Here is an 18,289-nt window from a genome sequence, read left to right as displayed (position 1 = left end):
AATGTTTTCCAAAATTCCTGCATGAAGATAAAGAGTCCCAGGTCTGTGACTCATGGATGTGCTTGAAAGCCAACATCTGCCATGCATGACAGGGGAGATCCACCTGTGCTCTCTCGCTGTAGGTCCTGCTTCAGTGACAAGCCTTTTCTTGAGGCTCTGAATTGCTTTATGGAGAATCCTGTTGGGTTTCCCAACACCTGTTACAGCTGGTAATGACATAAGCCATCCAACTACATAAAGCACACAATGTTACCCAATAATTCCTGCACCCAGAACCAGGAGTGAGGCTCAGAAGCATGTTTTTTTGGCCCACAGTCTAATCCTAGCTGAAGACTCCGAGTGATGGGAAAAACGCTACTTCTGCTGCAGTCATTAATCACTGTCCCTTTACATACCGCTGACTGCCAGAAGTTTTTGATTGTGTGGTAGTATAAAGCTGATTTCCAGTGTATGAGCTTCTTGAGATATAAACTGTGCTGGAATGGCAGTAAAGGAAAGATGACAAAAGTACTTTACAAACAAAAAAGATTAAAGAGGGATGCCTCATAATGCAAAAGAACATCTGTTTCCCAGTTTTCAGTGACATAAAACATGTTTCTGGCCTTGTAGTTTAAATCCAGTATCACTTGGTATCACAGATACTATTTCTCATAGTATCTTTTTAGCACCAATTCAGTGCCAAGTATAGCACTGAATTGGCACTGAATATAGCACTGAATATCCTAAACTAGTGTATTTTTTGGTGCATTTTCATGGGATAATCACTGTATTCATTCTAACCCACACTCGGATATAAGCGAAGTCAAAATAAAGCTACAGAGAGTTCAGGCGAGGTCAGTACAAACTGAAACTTTCATGTTATTCTTGAAAGATCTTTGTTTTGTGACCCTGACCAGCCATTGCACCACAACAAAAATTTACAGAGACAGCTCAGCAGTTTTCATTTTTCCCTGAATGTTTTTTCTTTTTCCTTCTTTATTAGCTACTAGGACAAACTTAGAACTAAGGAAAAAAAAAAAAAGTGGGGGAGGAAATCAAAGGAAATCAAGATTGTTAGAGAACACAAAGATAGGGGAAAAATGAGACATTGAAAAGATGAGAGTCAAAACTGGTGAGAAAATTGAACATGGCAGTCAGATAAAAAGACTCATTATACTATACAGAATATGCCTGTCTGGGCATACGTGATATGGTAGTGATACCACTGAAAATGCTAAACTTGGGAGCTGAATATCAGGGAGGAAACAAGCCAACATGATTTCTTCACTTTAAAATGGAATCTTAGGAAGTGAAAGAAGTGCATGACTCTATATGGATAAAAATTGTGGCTTAATGTATTTTAGTCTGGTAAGGTATGCTAGTGAAAACCCTGATCCTACAAATGCATGTCCGAAGTGCACTGACTTCAAGGCTTTAAAATAAGTACCTATGAATGTGTTACCAGTATTATGCTTTCTGCTGTGTTTCACAATTACTACCTTTTATTTTCTACCCTCTACTCAAAACACAAACTATTAATTCCTTTGAACTCATTAGGACTATCTCTATACTTGAAGTTAAGCAGAATTGATATTAAACATGCTATGATCCACATCTGATGCAAACCATTTGTTTCCATTCTTGTGCTTCAAGGCATCACAAAATCTGAATGGCAAGTAAATCTTGTATTCTGGATTATCCAGATGTGCTACTGCTAATAGGTAAACCCACTGAAAGGAAGAAGATGCAATTGCATAAGCTGGCACCGGGCACTGGTCACTTCTAGCTGAATGCCAGCAGTGTGGCAGCAGTGCTATGGTCACACAATGACAGAATTTAGAAGCTTGGAGACAATTTGAAGTATTAGAGGATATGAGAGGTATGTGACAGCTTCATCCATCTACACTGCAAAACCCAAGAAACCCCATCAGTGTTGCCAGATCAAACCAGAATCTAAAAGGCTGGACCAGATCTCATTTGTGCACTTGGCACAAAGGCTGCATTTCAAACTATCTTCCTTTACCTGCCCCTAACAAGTATTTGTTAGCTTGTCTTGGAACTTAATTCAAAATGTTCAGGCCCCAAACCCGGTGCCTAAATGCCCATTAGGTCAATGTGATGAACAAATTTGCATGAGATTCTTGCCAGTCAAAATGGCTCAGCCTTGCTCAGCTCCAACTCCCTCAGTGACATTTCAAACAGAGCAGAATCAAGTTTCCAAATTACGTTAATAGTCTGGTGTCTGGGAACCGTCAGCAGTCCCACTGCAGTAATACCTAAGCATCTTAAAATATTTCATGTCTTGACATCATAATGATGTTTTTACTTAATTGGAAACTGAAGCACAAATTACTAAGTGATTTGCCCCGGGTCTCACAAAATGGCCTTGGTAGAAAAGAAAATGCCTGAGTAAAACAACATGAAACAAATGTTTGGGTTTTGGTTCACTGCTTGACCAACAACAAATAAAGGGGAAAATGAGTTAACCAAAACCTGTTTCTAAAAATAAATAACTAAATAAAAAGTACAGCCATTATGGGTTTTCCAAACCACTTAATTTTCTTTTCTGTGGGTTTCTTTCCTTTAAATATCTTCTTTTTTATTATCTGCCTTATTATTAGATCGTTTTGTCAGTTTTCAGATCCAGAAACCCACGGGAGATGTAGCTTTGAAAACAGGACTTTTTTTTTCTTTTTCCTGTCTTTTATTTGTTTGTTTTGGCCTGAATACTCCAGTCCTTTGGTGACTGCTTTTCTGGAGACAAATAATTTGAGGTGAAAAAAGCACTCACTTCACAAAGCTGCCTGTCCCAATGCCTTGGTCCCACACCACCACTCTAATGGTGTAGGAACAAGTTCTGCCAGACTGAACCAGAACCAGGCATCCAGCTCACCCCAGGTACCTTCTTACACAGCACCCCATTTGGAAAATACCAACACAGCTCCCAAGCGACTTGCACTTTTGTCACCTCAACCCACAGATCCTTGACAAGAGGGAATAGCTGACCTAGACAACCACAGGAAGAGTCCCACATCATTGACTCTGGTAAGGATAGTAATGCCCAAATTGTAGCACTTTGCCCGCTCTTGGGACTGTATGCTCCTGAAAGAGCAGCCACTACCTCCAGGGAAAATTGCCTTGGTTGACAGACACCTTACACAGGCTTCCTTTTCCCCAAACTCTTGTCTTTTTCTTGCTCTCTCAAAACTCATCAGATCCTTCAAGAAAGGCACAACGTGACACTGTTAGAATAGGAGCCAGGAGGCTGGAGGAGGAGCTGCAGATAAAAACGTAACTTTCTTCCTCAACCCAGAACAAGACAAGCTCACAAAGAGACAGTGTTTCAGAGCCAAGGAGTCATTTCTGAGCCTCCTTGTTTGGTTTGAGGAGCTCAGTTCAGAGACAGCAAGTACAGTTATTTTATCTCCCAGAATCAGTTAACCCTGTATGGGTCTGGCACTTGAAAGAAAAGCATAAGCCACAAATACAGTGTTCTGTAGCTTCACTTTTTCAGTGGCAAAGCAGTACAAAAAAAAAAAAATTCAATGAACTAACACTAAGCCTTTTCATATTTTGTACCTAAGTAACAATATCAGAACAATAATATCTTTAAGCTACATATCTGTCTTAATGACCAAAAACATTAAAAAAAAATCACCTCCCTTCCCTTTTCTCTGTCCTTTGCAGTTTGCTGTGTTTGAGTGATGGAGCTAGACAGGACAGTTTCATTTCCTGGTAGTTTTAAATGATTTAACATTATGATTTTAATATAGAAACAAATGGTTGTTGTGGGAGAGTTTCACAATTGTGCAGGCACACTTTAAAATCACTTTAATGCAACCCTCAGTTTACATAATTGATGTGATTTATTTATAAATCATGAAAATATTTTACCTCTTAAATACTTTTTTAAAAGTTTGGCTGCAAACCTATGTCTTCAGCTGAATACAAGGAACAGAATTTAGCATAATCAGCAAAACAGAGGTTTTTTTTAATCTACTCAAGTGTAAATTCAGAGTGATTTCACCAATGCTAGTGGCATTTGTTTGGATTTACAGCTGTGTAAAATGATAATGGCTCCTATTTTGCAATTCTTGTGTAGGCAGTAGCTGAGACATCTTAACTTTCATTGAGACTTTGGCTCAATTTGAATATTTAATTATATTAATAAAAAGAGAATGCTTCTTTATACAAAAGAACCTAGAGAGGAACAGCATCTTGGGACAAATGATTTAAAATTCAGAGAATTCAATGTCACCAGTGTTATTACCACAGAGCCCCCAGCTGGGTCCCACTACATGGTGCAGCTCCCCAGAATGATCCCCACAGCCACTCTGAGCCCTTCTCAGGGCCAGCCCATGTCAGGTGCACCCAACAACTACTGCTTGCTACTCCCCCCACATCATTTAACTGACCCCTATATGCTCTCCTCCCACCTCAGCTGTAAGATAAGATTCCTTTTGCTCCCAGTTAAGCCAATATATTTTTACTTCACGTTAGTTGCAAGCAAGGAGCACCTGCACAGTCAGCATAGCTGACTTGATGACAAGATCAAGTCTCTGCAACCTGACTGCATATCCGAGCCCCTAAATGTTCAGGGCAGGTTATACTGCTTCAGACTTGGGACATGCTAAGGGTAAAACAAAATGAATCAACGCATAACAAAACAGTTGCTACAGGATGATGAGCTATAATAAGTCCAGATACAGAAGCCCTCTTTTAGGACCCTGTTTATAATAAACTGTTGTACTCTTCCCTCACATCTACCACTGCTTTCTCAGCATGGATGTACTGGAACATGCAAATTGCTGGAGTTATGAGATTGTAGCACATGTTACACACTGCACCCCCTGTAAAAAGCTGCCTTTTTCAGATATAGCTTTGTCAGCCATCTGAAGGACCAGCTACCTCAAGGCATGCTGCACACTCTCCTGTCCTGCTGACCACTCAGCCAGGATTAGCCCCTAAGATTTTGTTTTGTCATGGGCTGCCTGTGTGATCTTTTTCCAGCCCACCCATGGCCCTGGTCCTAGCCAACAAAAAGGTACAAGCACAGACTGGGGACAGCAGCAGGATCATGCATGTTTTTAAGAAATAGCTGCAATGAAATGAGTCCTGTGTAAACCCGGCTTTAAGGTCACTTCACTTTTTCTTTGTCAGGAAAGATCAGGCTCCTGAGTTTCTCAGCTAGGCTGCATGATTGAAGAAATGCAGGACCCTGAGCATTTTCAGCCCCCTGTAACAGGTTTTTTAGCATAGCCCCAGGTCAAAATCCAAGTTGTTGGGCAGCGGCTCTCACAAGTGGAAGGTGATGTGTCTGCTTGCATGAACTCACTGGGACAAAGCATCTTTCCCTGCATTGCCCTCACCTGTCCCTCACACATGGGTCTCTGCGTTGCAGCTCAGGGGAGACCGTAACCAGCGTGACAAGCATGTCCCCTCTGCAGCCCAAGAAGGTAAAGAAGAAGAAAGAGAAAGTGGAGCAGCCGCCTGCCATCCCAGCAAAAGGTATGAAAACAGAGAGGCAGGAGTATTTCAAACCCCAGGCACAGCCATGGAGGGAAAGCAGTGCATGGGATATCAGGCTTTGGCACTCTGCACCCACCCCGCTTGTGGGCAATGCATCTGTGGGGGAAAACATGGCCAGTGCCTGCTGCTGGGACCAGGCCTGCATCCCCACAGCCTTAGGTATCACGTCTAAAACAGAGGCCTCAGCTCCCTGTAACAGAGAGGAAGGCAGGACCTCTGCCACAACATTCACATTCATATTGAGGATCAGAGTTAGGCAAGATGAACTCTCACTTTGGGGATAAACTGATGAGGGAAGCCAGCACATCGCACTCTTAAAAAATGGGGGTGCACTTCATAGATCAAGCAAGACAAGCAGATAAAGATCAACCCTTTGGGGATTTCATTTTCAAAGAGGGTTTGGGGTTACCTCTGGGGTCGGTCACACAAAGACTTGGGTGTGCTTTCTGAGCACTGCCACCAGTGCTAACCCAATGGCAGAGGGGAAGGAAAGGAGCTGAAAGTTTTCCATGCATTAGATCACAAGTGACCAGTCCTCAAGAGGTGTCTTTGGTCTCTGGCTTCTGCACAAAACAGCGTGATTTGTATATCAGATTCTTTAATTTTATGATTTTTTCCGATTCATAAGCCCTATGCTTCATTGTAAAGCAAGTTATCTGAAATACAGTTAAGCTTTTATAAAAGTGTAACTACATGTATTTATTTACTCCTAATCTGCTATAAATCTGTCATTTATAAATTGCTAATGCACATGCTAAAAATGACAGTGAATTATAATAATATGAAATGACTCCTTAGTATTTATTTCCACAGCTCCAATAGCCAATAATTTTCCTAAGCCCAAGCTCTTGAAACCTCAAAGAAAATTGATCCTGGTAAGTAATTTTCAATGACATTTTCTTCATATTCTTCTTTCTCAATATAATTGCCGTAATGTTGCCAGAACTCCAGGTTCAGTAGCTATAAATTGGCATAAAAATTACACAACTTTTTTTTTTTTCTGTTTTTTTTTTTTTTTTTATAAAGTAATACTTCTTAAAGTGGTAAGTTGTCTTGGCCCTTTTCATTTAGAGCATTAGGTTACAGTGGATTATGTTTTCCAGCTTTCTTGCAGTCACTGTGTCTACAAATTTAGCCTGCTCTTAAACGAAACCTGCTATTGATTCTCACATGCTGCTGGGAGCTGGTGCTTTGGAAAAAAACCATCCGTTACTGGCAGAATCACAACCACACCGTCACACTGCTTTTGAGACATTTCAAGTCAAAAACAGGGCCCTGATTCTGCCCCACAGTGGTGTAAGTCAGCAACAGCTGAAGTTGCAGGAATGAATATATGCATAGAGCTTGTATGAAAGAAAAGAAAAGAAAAACTTGGATGCAGTTTCTGTTGGATACGAGTTTTTGTTAAAAAACAAACCAAAACTCCAAGCCTGTGGGTATTTGCCAGACAGATCAGATAGATGGGCAGATGTTTCTCTGCTTTAGTAACAAAGCAGTACCTGGCCAAGACATCTGGGGTAACAGAGACTGTTTTATACCAACTAACCTCAGCTGCACTATAATGAGGCTGGCTTGCACGGCTCCCTGTGCAGTCAATAAGCAGAGGTGAGTCAGAGAGGAGCCTGACCAGATGCTCCTTGTTGCCTTTTGGGGGGATCTGCTCTCCGTTTGCTGGCAATGCAGAGCCCAGGGTGACTAACCCCCCTAACTTCAGCACCTGAGTGAAAGGCAGCTCTCTAAAGTTAGGTGGTGTGAGTAACACAAATGCCTCTGTGATGGCTTCACTTTCAGATGAGGACTGGAATTGGGAACCTTCCCACCAATTGTTGGCAAATGTTCTCTGCTCTTTTAACATGGTAGAGCCCAGGGTACCTGGGAGCAGTGCCAGGTGGCTCCTGCTCAGCTTAAATCTTGCGTGACGCTGCTTCTCAGGCACACTGCCCACCTCTTCCCCCGGTCACAAAAGGGTTGTGCCTTGGTCAGCCTCCTTGTACTGGTAAGGCATCAGTAAAGGAAGAGGTAGAGTTTTAAAAGCCCATGAAAACAAAACCTGTGTTAGCCACTGTGTCCCAGCACGTGGCTACTCCAGAGATCCGCTAACCTTCAGCCCTCCTAGGAAAAGCTCTCATCAGTTAAAGCACTCAGACTCTGCCTGCAGGTCAATAAAGCACATCAACACACACTGAACTTGAGGTAAATCTGTTTCCAGATGCTTTTTCTTTCTGGAATAAATCCAGGGATGGGGGCCACAAATAGCTATTTACTCTTGCCTTCCCACCATGGGACCCCAGACAAAGTCCAAGGTCTTTGGAGCAGAGCAGCAATAAACCCTTCTCAAACCCTGAAATCTGCTTTGTTTTCCCTAGTGTGACTGAGCACCTGTGTGCTGTCAGCAGACTCAGTGTTAGTGCCTTGCTGTCGGACTCGAGGCTGGCAGCTGCTTCCATGCGTGGCTCTTTTCCCTTTTACATGTTACCTCAGAGTGCTGATGAAAAGATATCGCAGCCTGCAGAAAACACACAATCTATGGATGAGAGTTAGCTTTTAGCTGAAAAATAATCCAGCAAATATTGTCCAAGGGATTTTCAAGACCCAAACTCACCTAGTGGTACTTAAAAGGCAGAAAACTAAACCCAAGGCAGTCCATAAGGCATATTCAGAAGCTGAGCAGGACACTCCCCAGAGCTGTTTCCCATTTGTGTTCCTCTTGCCACTCTCTACAACCCATTTGTTTAAACCGTCATGTTTTACTATTCTCAGGGAAAAAAAAAAATCTTTTCTCTTTTTAAATTCTCTTTTAGTGAGAAACCTAAACTAACTGAAGTTAAAAAAAAAGTTTCAACAAAGATATGAAATGGTAATAATTACAGAATTCAAATTCATCAAAATGGAACATTTTGTTGGTTTCAGCACACGTCTCCTGATTTTCTTAATTCACAAAAAATTCTCAGATTTAAAATTTTCAATCTGCTTTGGGGCAAGAAAAAATGTTATCGCCACCCTGCCAAATTTCTGCAGGGTAAGAGATTTTTTCCTTTCAACTGCAATTATTTTAGAGTTGTTGTCTGCACTAGTTTTTGTTTTCACAGATGGCACATAGTTGCTAGGTAATAGCCCTTGGAAAGCCAGACTCAAATTGCTGAGTATCTGGACTTCTTCTGCAGCTTCCCATTGCAATCAAAAGAAGATACCACACTAGCAGAATATTCTAGAAAGCCTAAGCAAACAAGCTTGAGTATAAGGGAACATTACAAAATAATTCCAGTGTTTTGGGAAAATTTTTGTAATAACCTAAATACCAGCAAAATTATTTCCAGAGGACATGTGCTTCTGGTTTCTTGAAAGATGTTTATAATAAGCTAGAGAATTTCTTTTGTTGTTAACATGCTAGAGTGGATTGCAGTATAATTTTACAAGAATACAATAACCTGGGTAAAATATGGACATAATCTCAATGAAAATTAAAAAAAAAAAAAAAGTGAAAGCCTAATATCATGTTCAATTGCACAGCCTTGAGTAAAGTCTTTTAAAAACTCTGCTTATGTCATATTGCTTTTGCTTTAGCCAGAACAAGAATTCTATGCTCCCCTTGTTGCAAAAATATTCCCCATCAGTGTCATTCTCTATTAGCATCAATGAGAAATGTGTACAGATCAAAGGAAATAGAGATGCTGAAATGCAAAAAGGGATGGTTTTTATAGCATGTAAGAAGCACAGAGAGTCATTAGGAAGACGAAAATTCTAGGGGCCCACAAATCTGTCTCTCTAAGGGCTGTTCCACTACAGCCTTAAGTACTTAGCCCTTTGAATTGGTAGAGACAAATCTTATATTTCCTCAAACGAATTTTCTGGTAAGCCTTTCATTGCCTCCTAGAGATTCGTTGTCATAGTCCAAGAGTTTCAGGTGCAGAACATCTAAATGAATAGGTTTCAGTGTCTTCATGAAGGTTTGCATCACCAAACTTTTAGAAGACCTTGCGTGGAGCTAGTGGAAAGAATTTGATTCCAAGTTAGACCAAATTCTGCAATCTTTATGTATGCAAAATTTTTGTTGACTTCATCATCTTCACATTAAACTTTAAGGGAAAGACTACCTGCAAAGATAAGGCAGGATACAGGGAATCTTCTTGATTCTGCCGCTGACTTATGCAGCCTCTGCCAAGTCAGATAATCATTCCACTTTGAAATCAGATAAATGCATCCCATATTATAAATGATCCCCTTGGGTCTAGTTCTTTGAATGTGTTGTAAACGTAAGGGACACAGTATGTAGGATTTGCCTTCTGCAGCTCCTGCATTGACAAATCTCTTTACCAGAGTGTATCTGGCTTCTCCTATTACGCAGCACAGAATATGCATTGGTCCTGTGTGACTTCTGGAGCAGTGGTCTCTTTTCCAGAGACCATATTGGAGCTAATTCTGAGAAGCATCCCACTACCCACAGATAATGCAGCACAGACAGCATTGTTTGTTTCAGCATGGATTGGATCACTGGAGACATGATTGCTGAGATTTTCTTTTGATGATGATTATGTAAAAGCTACTTGAGAAGCAGGAAGGGCTTATGGTTATCTAAGATTGAGGGAAACTTCTAGAAGTCATTTTGGTGACAGCTCAAAGATCTGGATTCCCAGTTTTTACAGATGTATCAGAAATGGAACACTCTGACTTTTTCTTTTCTCTCTCTCTTTCTCTCTTCCCCACCCACCCCAGCTTCGAAAAATCCCATCCTTATTTGTCATTATAGGCTAAGTGCTGACAATGTGCTGAGTGCCAGCCAGTGCATGTCAGGACAGTCCCTGCACTGGAAGTGCTTACTTAGCAGAAAAGTGTGTGAAAGCCTGGGATCTGCCAGCATTCAACCAAAGCACAGCTGTCCTGCTTCTACTGTGTCTTTGAGGCAGAAGGGTGTTGTTTTTAGCAGGAACTTGATGGGTGTTTAACACTTTTGGAACTAAGAAAGATATGATTTGGTCTCTTCTGCATGAATTCAGCAAAATTAAGCTTAGTTCACATTTAGCTCATTGTTCTACATCAGTGTATACTCCCAAATCAAGCAATGAAGAAAGGTGCTCCTAGAGCTGCCCAGAAGCTGAAGTTTCCTTCACCTGAAAAATCATTTTGACTTTTAGGTTTCAGGAGTACAAATAAGCAACCAGACCCACTGTGTATCAGAACCAGTGACTTGGAGACCCTTTGAGGAAGGGTCTGGATGTGCAAGCAAATGATCTCTTTTTCATCTTACAATTAAGTACTACATCATTCAAGCCAGTCTTATACCTATTCACCAAGCTCGCTAGGAAAGGTTTTCTAATCAGCTTTTTGCATGACTAGTAGAATTCCTGAATAGTCTTAACATGCATGTACCATTGGCCCTTTCCTTAAGAAAAACAAAGAAAGTGAAATACTATTCAGTAACCTCATATATTTCACTTCTGAGAACAATCAGGTCTCCTTTTCGCCTGCATGATTTTAAATTAAAAGCTATGCCACCCTCTGTTAGAAGAGTTGTTCTCTCCACAATATGTAACAATCTGTGATTTAAGTTCTCAATTTCTCAAGGCATTATTGATCTCCACAGACTTCAAATAACATTGTACATATGATATGCAAGGAAGAACTGAACTTTTTTTTTTCTCGACTCCCTATGATTCTTGAATATTCTCATCCAGTCCACATAATTCTTTTCTCTGTCAGATAAATAATCATTTTTTATCAGTCTTTCATTAGGATGTGAGAAGTCCATAGGAACGTTTCTTCATGAATATCATTTACACATTCAAGTTGAAACTTAGAATACAATATATTCAAAACTTCTGAGTTATGCCTGCTTTCACATTCAGATCCTGCATTTCTATCTTCAGCCCCAAGAAGGAACATTTTGTGTAAATACAGAAAAGCTCTTGCTTGAATTGTGCCAAGAATTGTGTATTTACAAAGTCCCACAGCAGATGATTTTTGTGCAATAACACCTTTGGAGTAAAAAATGTGTCTCACTAGAAAACTAAAGTCCTTGAACCCTTCTGAAGGATAAAGAGAAATAATCCTGATTTCCAGCAGTGTTGGTTTGGTTCAGAATCTAGTAGTAATTCTGCAGCTGTAAAAGGAATAAAGCATTAGCAAAGGGACTATTCTGCAAAAGCTGTTAAAACAGGCTGGACAAACTTCTGCCAGGTACATTTAATTCTGTTAATGAAGAAAGACGGACTGACTAACTCCGTATAAACCCTACCAGCCATTTATGGGATTCTGTTTCTTTAAAATAAAATGATTCAATGGGACTTAGTGAATCACCTTTGTCTTTGTCCCCAACGTTGTTATCGTAACTTCTGTGGGATTTAGAAGCAAAATTTAGATGCAGTGCTGAAAGAGGGTTCACAAATTGACATAGACATTGTTTCCAGTGGTGAAGCCTCTTCTGGGTATTAAAAACCAGACATCTCAGTGGAAAGAAAATGTCCTTTTTTTTTTTTTTAACTGATAGTGCCACCAAAAATCATACTTCCTACTCCACGATTTTCCAATGTCATATTTCTCAGCCTTGGCACAGAGAGCACAATGGCTCTCTTGATATTCCAGAGCTCTTACTAGCCAGCAGTTGCATTTCTGAGGAATAATTCATTTTGCAGATCTAGCTTCGTTTTTTTGCAAAAGCCTGCAGAAGTCATTTTGAAGTCCCTCTCTTCCAAAGCTAGCCCCTGTTCCTTAGGCAGCACACAGTTCTCTCCCATCTGGACATTCACACAGAGAGCATCAATGGTCTGCCCCCATGCCTGAGCCCAACCCCTTGGGCCTGCAGAGTGCTGCCTGGGCACGGTCTGATTCTCTGTGCTCAGGCAGTGACACAGGGTGCTCCTGAGCTGTGCCATAGGGACAGTATCAGTGCTTTCCCTGGGGAGCTCTATACAGAACATGAATGCAAAACACAGAGTCTCTCAAATATGAAACGGAAAAGGTCCAAACTCTGATTTGGGATTATGCAAAAGAAAGGGAGAGGAAAAATGGTAGTTGCAGCAAGCTGTTGCTAAGAGAGACCTACGTTGTGTCACTGCACAGGGCTGTGGTGTAACCTGAAGAAAAGCAATTGTGCTGGAGACTTCATCAAACAAACCTCACTACCACCTCTTGAATCCATACCTTTCCAGCATGCACCCAACAGCAGTGTGGCTAGCCCATAGGTGACAATTTCCCCTGTACTGGCACTCAGAGCAGCAAACGTGCCTAATTGGCAAAGTTTGATCTAATCCATTCACCCACAAGCACAGGACCTGGCAGTGAGGGTAGGGTTTCATTTTTAATGTTTCTGCAGGAATTCTGAGTTACTGAATTGTTAAACTCTTGACTGGAACTTTCTTGAAACATGCCTGTTAAACCCCGAAAATTTAAAAGTGACAAGTCAATTTGGTCTATAAGCGTAATTTTCTTACTCTCATCCATAATTAAAGTCATTCTGCATCATATCCCAAACACCTCCATCACATACAATCATATAGACACTGAATTCCAAGGCAAATATCTGCAGCAGTAGTCAATTAAGTATTTAAGACTGAAGTGAATAGGCAAGCGAGCCCTTGTCTGCTTAATTTTGATGGTAAGCTAGAATCAGGGGATTATTATTTATTTTTTTAAATTAGAAACTCACATTCATTTTGTCATTTTCACAATAACTGTTGAGGTCATGGAAGAGCAAGACTACACCAATCCATGAGTGAAAGCTGGCAGCAGTTGTTTTTCCAGACAAGTTAAAATTATGAGGTTATTATTTGCTTGTTTTATCTATAGCTATTTACAAATTTGGATAAAAGTGGTTTTAGTTAAAACTTCAAAACTTTCAGTCTGACAGTTCTCACAGTAAACATCCTTGATGCTGCCAAGAAACAACCCAGCTAAGCCAAGAAAGAGCAAAATTGACATTCCTGGTAATTATGACATAAAAATCAGAGTAATTTTCATTAAAATCCCAACCCTTCCAGGTCTTTTCTAACACATTTATACACTGGACAAGCCCAATAAAAACAAAACTGAGTATACACACACTTAAGTTTCTTTTAGATATTCACGTGATAGACTTTGCAGATTGTTTTTGAGAAAATGTTCCTATAACTGAATTATTTCACATAGTTGCCCAAGGGAAGCCCTGTGACTGGAATAAACTAAAATTAAACTGGAAGAGATCTGGAAGAAGAATCATTTTGCATTTGCCAGAAGATACACTGGAAAATGATGACTCTTTCTAATTTGTATTTCTTCAAAGGGTATGATCCCAAGACAAGATGAAAACAGATGCACATGATAAAAGTCTACATCTAGAAATGTCACTTTGGAAAATAACTCTATTTGAAGAAATCATTTCAATATAATTTAAGAACAATGATGTAATTTTTCAGGAAAGGACACTGTAGCCATAGAAATCCCAATGACCCCCTAGATGAAGAGCCGGGATGGAAAAAAAGAGGCGAACAGCCAGTCATTTGCTGTCTCTTCCTCTTCTGTCCTAGTATCAGTCCCACCTGTAAGATCAGTTATTAAAGTCACCCTGTTGTTCTAAAAAGGAGGTGGTGGCAGGATTCCAGGCTGACATTGCCAAAATGGTATCCAATCCAAATGAGAGATGAAATCATAGAATTAGTTTTCTTTCCCTGCCTGTTCAAAAAAAAATTGGTTTTGGACAAACAAACTATCAAAATTAAATTAAACATATGGTTGATAAATGAAGTACAGAAAAGTGCATGAAAAAACAAGCCTGGCTACCATACGTACTTTATAGTACTGTTGGCTTCCATGCACTGTTATTACACATCCTTCGCTGAAAACTGTATACCCTTCACAATTTTGAACCTCCTGTGTGTTTCCTCATATTTTCAATCAAATTATTACATACTAGAAATATGCATAAGGGAAATTATTCTACACATTTTATGGTGTGCTGTTGCTTGTAGCAGTAATTGAAGTACCTTTTCCACTTATGAAAGTACTAATTTTATTTGGTTTTATTGCTTTTCTAGATGCAATTATTTATTTAGTGTGTTTTGGTTTTATTAAATTATGTTTACTATAGGAACATCATAAAAATGTATGAAAACAACACATCAGCCACTACTGCCCAATGACCTGTTTTGGGGAATCTAGTGTTATTTTTCATATCCAAACATAAATAGAATAAAGTAAGAATAAAGAGATAATCTACACTGGAAAACAATGCAATTTTGAGTTAACACAATAAAACACCTGGCCAATATGATTTCATAAATCTTAGTTCTAAAATTTACATGAGCTGGGCATTGAGGTGGCTATTTTAGGACATGTGACATTTTCTAAATGGAAACATAATATGAAATGCAATTAAACAGCAAAGAGGAAAGCATATACAGATTTAGCATGCCCTGAGCAACTGATTTCTACAGAACAATGAAAATAGTTCTACTTCAAAAGGTGTACTGGGTCAGTCCTAGAGGATGTGGAGTTTTACTTTGGCAGTAATCAATAGCTTGTTTGGAAAGTTTTATCAGATATGTTTTTAAGATGCTTTTTTTTGTGCATCATATCATTATGCTCAGGGGCTGAGATGACTCCCACTAAAGTCAGTAGCAAAACTCCTATTACCTTCAAATAGAGGCTAGATCTGCTATCCCACACTGAGAATAAAATCTTCAGTATTTGCTGGTTTTATTGCAATATCCAGCATCAACTTAGTTTCTGCATTTAGCTGGCATACTGGAAAAACAGGTAGATATAGCTTTGAAGTCTTAAAAGTAATCTTTAACATATCAAAAAAAGGCAAAAACAAATGCCTAGATACTTTCAGGCTATAAAGAAGAGAGATGTTAAAAAATAATTAATCAGAGCAGCTGACAGATTTTCTCTTTTTTTTTTTTTTTTTAACTCAAAGCCAGGATAGTATGGATGTCTTTCTAAATGTGTTTTAGTTCACTCCCATTATGTGAACAAAGAAATGTGACTTTCTTTCTGTGTTGTGTATGAGATCAGGTAGCAGTCTACAGGAAGTCTTTTTACATCATAACAGCAGAAAAATCCACAAAAACAGGAAGTTTTGTGTGGTTAACAGTGGAGCATTTAGTAGTGAATGAGGACCAGAAGCTGAGATCAAATAGGACTACCCATGCAAGGTGGGGAAGACAATGTGAAGAATTCAATGCATAGATTACAGTCCTGCAGACACAGCGCCCTGCAGATGGTCTTTACTCACATGTACAATCAGCTGACTTCAGCGATACTCCTTGCAGGAGCAGCTGCACAAAGTATTTCAGGATCAGATCTACAGAGAAGAAATAAGATTAAATTCATGCTGGAAAACTGTAAGATGATCCACCCAGAGGGAAACAATCTGAAATGTAGAGAGCGAGCAACTGTCAAAGCAAAATGAAAGGATTCCAGAAAAGTGCAAAAGACAGGAAGCAGGGGAGCACAGGGACTGATTTCAGAGGATATTAGATGTTTATCTTTTTAGCCAGAAGACAATACAATAATTATTCAAGCAGATTTCAAGGAAACAGGAATCATTTATGTTAAATCAGAAAGGAATAAATAGCAGTAAATAAAACCTAAGGAAACTTGCCACTGGAAAATACTTTTTTTTCTTTTTTTTTTTCTTTTTTTTTTTTTTTTTCCCACTATAATGCTTAAATACCATATGGAAACCCTGGTTTATAAACTTTGAGTTAGTTTTCAATTTACAACTGAGAAAACCTTTCTTGGTCTTAGAAATGCAAACTTTTCTATAAGGTAGAAATTTGTGACTGCAACAGACTGCATGGCTGGTATTTTTGTATCAGCCAAAATATATATTTTTAAATAGTCCATTTTAGTCTTAAACTTGAGGACAACAGAGCCACAGCAATTTACAAAAGTGGAGAAATCCTACTGGAATGACAGTAACAACTCAAACAACTTTTTTGCCACCTTATGCAGAACATTAACACACTTTTTCTGTTAAGAAACATAGTGAGAGGTACTGTGACTGTCAGTGATTAAAGATGTAACTGGGAAGCAAATCTGGTACATATATTTCAAATTGTGGAATTTGTGAATAGCTAAAATTAAATTGGGAAATATAAGATAAAAGTGACCAAGCATGTTGCTAATATACATATTTCAAATGTGCACTATTTGAACTGTCAAATTAAAGCGATCAATGTTTAAGAAACAAGGAGAAATTGGATGTGAAGCTAAAAATCCTATCTCCTATTTCCTTAAAAAATGTTTCCTTTTAAAAAATTATTTTTATTTCATCATATCTGAACTAACTGGCGCATAGTAAGCTTATTAACAGCAGAGTAGAACTAGCATTTGTGAGAGAAGAAACACACCCCATTCTATAGAATATTTGAAGTGACTTTTACATTTAACGATAATGACATTATAACTGTAATTTGTTGTTTGTTTCCTAGCCAAAAATTGCAGAGGAGAATTTAACATACGCTGAACTTGAACTTATGAAGCCAATTCAGGAAGCCAAAGGCATTCCCAGTACAACAGTCTACGCACAGATACTGTTTGAGGAGAACAAGCTGTAGCAGTTCATGCCTGTATAAATGTCCTTTGTCTGTGTTCTATTTAATTCTTGCTGTGCTGTTTATTTATAAAGATCATACAAATGTCCGTATTTTTTTATTGCTGTTCATGTGCTTCTATAATTCTATGAGTCTTTTATACAAAATGTAGTTGAAAGCAATCATAGAAAAAGCAGCTGGTCTACAAGTGACATCCAGAGACACCCCACCCCTGTAGTGTTTGCCCCTCCCCTTCCCCAACTAAAAGGATACTAAGTTCCACCTGGGTCATTTTCAATGCTAATCATTATTCTTTCTTTGACACTAATGCAACAAGTCCAGCTGCAAACATGGACATCTGAGCAAGCCGCGGAAATACTAGTGGCAGGATCCATGCACATTAGCCTGCTTCTCAAGATGAGGACCATTCACCAGGAAATTCAACAAACTGCTGCTGTTTATCCCATCAAAATATAATAATTCAGTAAATCTAACACTTGTTTTTCCACAGTAAAAGAAAAGCTAGAATTACATTTTCTGCCTTCTACCCTCCCCCCCCCAAAAAAAAAAAAAAAAAAAGGTATGGTTTCTATATTTTCTTTCTGAATGACATTGCATCTTACATTACCTTTAGTGAAGCCCTACTTCAGTGCTTAAAATCAAACACTTCAAAATAATCCAATGGAAACATTCCTAGTTAAACCATATCAATTTGAGGAATAATATTTATAGCTTGGGAACATTTTCCAGGGTTTTATGTTTTTTTTAGTTCTGGTTGAGAATAGAAAAAACCTGATAGTAAGAGACATCCACAGAACTGGGACACTGTTTTTGGCTTTGCTCTAGACTGGTGCTCCTAAACCTGCAAAAGATTCCTCCTGTGGCCTACCTTAGTGAGCTGCTGTGATGTGAAGTGATGTGGAGGAAAAATCACAGAGCATCTCCTTTAGTATAGAGCAGACTCCGTAATGCCCTGCTCACTTATCTTGGAGTTGGTTCTTTGGAAAGGCCAGGGCTCGAGAGATAGGGAACTGAGTCTACTGTGAGAGCACAAGATACTCTTCCTCTCACTTCCCCCCTTGTTAACTGAGAAGGGATTCTTCCTTTTCCTATGATACACATTCATGAAAATGGGATGCTCTCTGGCATCCCAGGCATGTCAGCCATGAAGGATAGCTGGATTGGGGTTTTAAAGCTCCTAAATTTGCAATGCCCAATTTCCACTCAAGGTCAGGGATTAGACACCCAATGCCTTTCAGCCCTTGGAAAGC

The 18,289-nt window shown here is 39.3% G+C and overlaps 1 protein-coding gene across 2 annotated transcripts in view; it reads left to right on the top strand.

Annotated features, from left to right (window-relative positions):
* VSTM4 (V-set and transmembrane domain containing 4) overlaps window positions 1-18,289 on the top strand; it is an 82,235-nt gene that overhangs the window by 16,856 nt on the left and 47,090 nt on the right. The window contains exons 6-8 of one of the 2 annotated variants that reach the window (XM_084526129.1): window positions 5,381-5,487; window positions 6,322-6,383; window positions 16,917-17,127. In XM_084526129.1, coding sequence (XP_084382255.1) covers window positions 5,381-5,487; window positions 6,322-6,383; window positions 16,917-17,042 — 295 coding nt within the window. In that variant the 3' untranslated portion in view covers window positions 17,043-17,127. Of the gene's footprint in view, window positions 1-5,380; window positions 5,488-6,321; window positions 6,384-16,916; window positions 17,128-18,289 lie in introns of those variants that run through there. The other variant, XM_084526128.1, reaches the window with a different exon arrangement.

Source organism: Aythya ferina (assembly GCF_964211825.1).
Source record: "Aythya ferina genome assembly, chromosome: 7".
Lineage (NCBI taxonomy): Eukaryota > Metazoa > Chordata > Aves > Anseriformes > Anatidae > Aythya > Aythya ferina.
The sequence above is the reverse complement of the archived record's forward strand: the minus strand, read 5'-3'. Positions and strand labels throughout refer to the sequence as shown.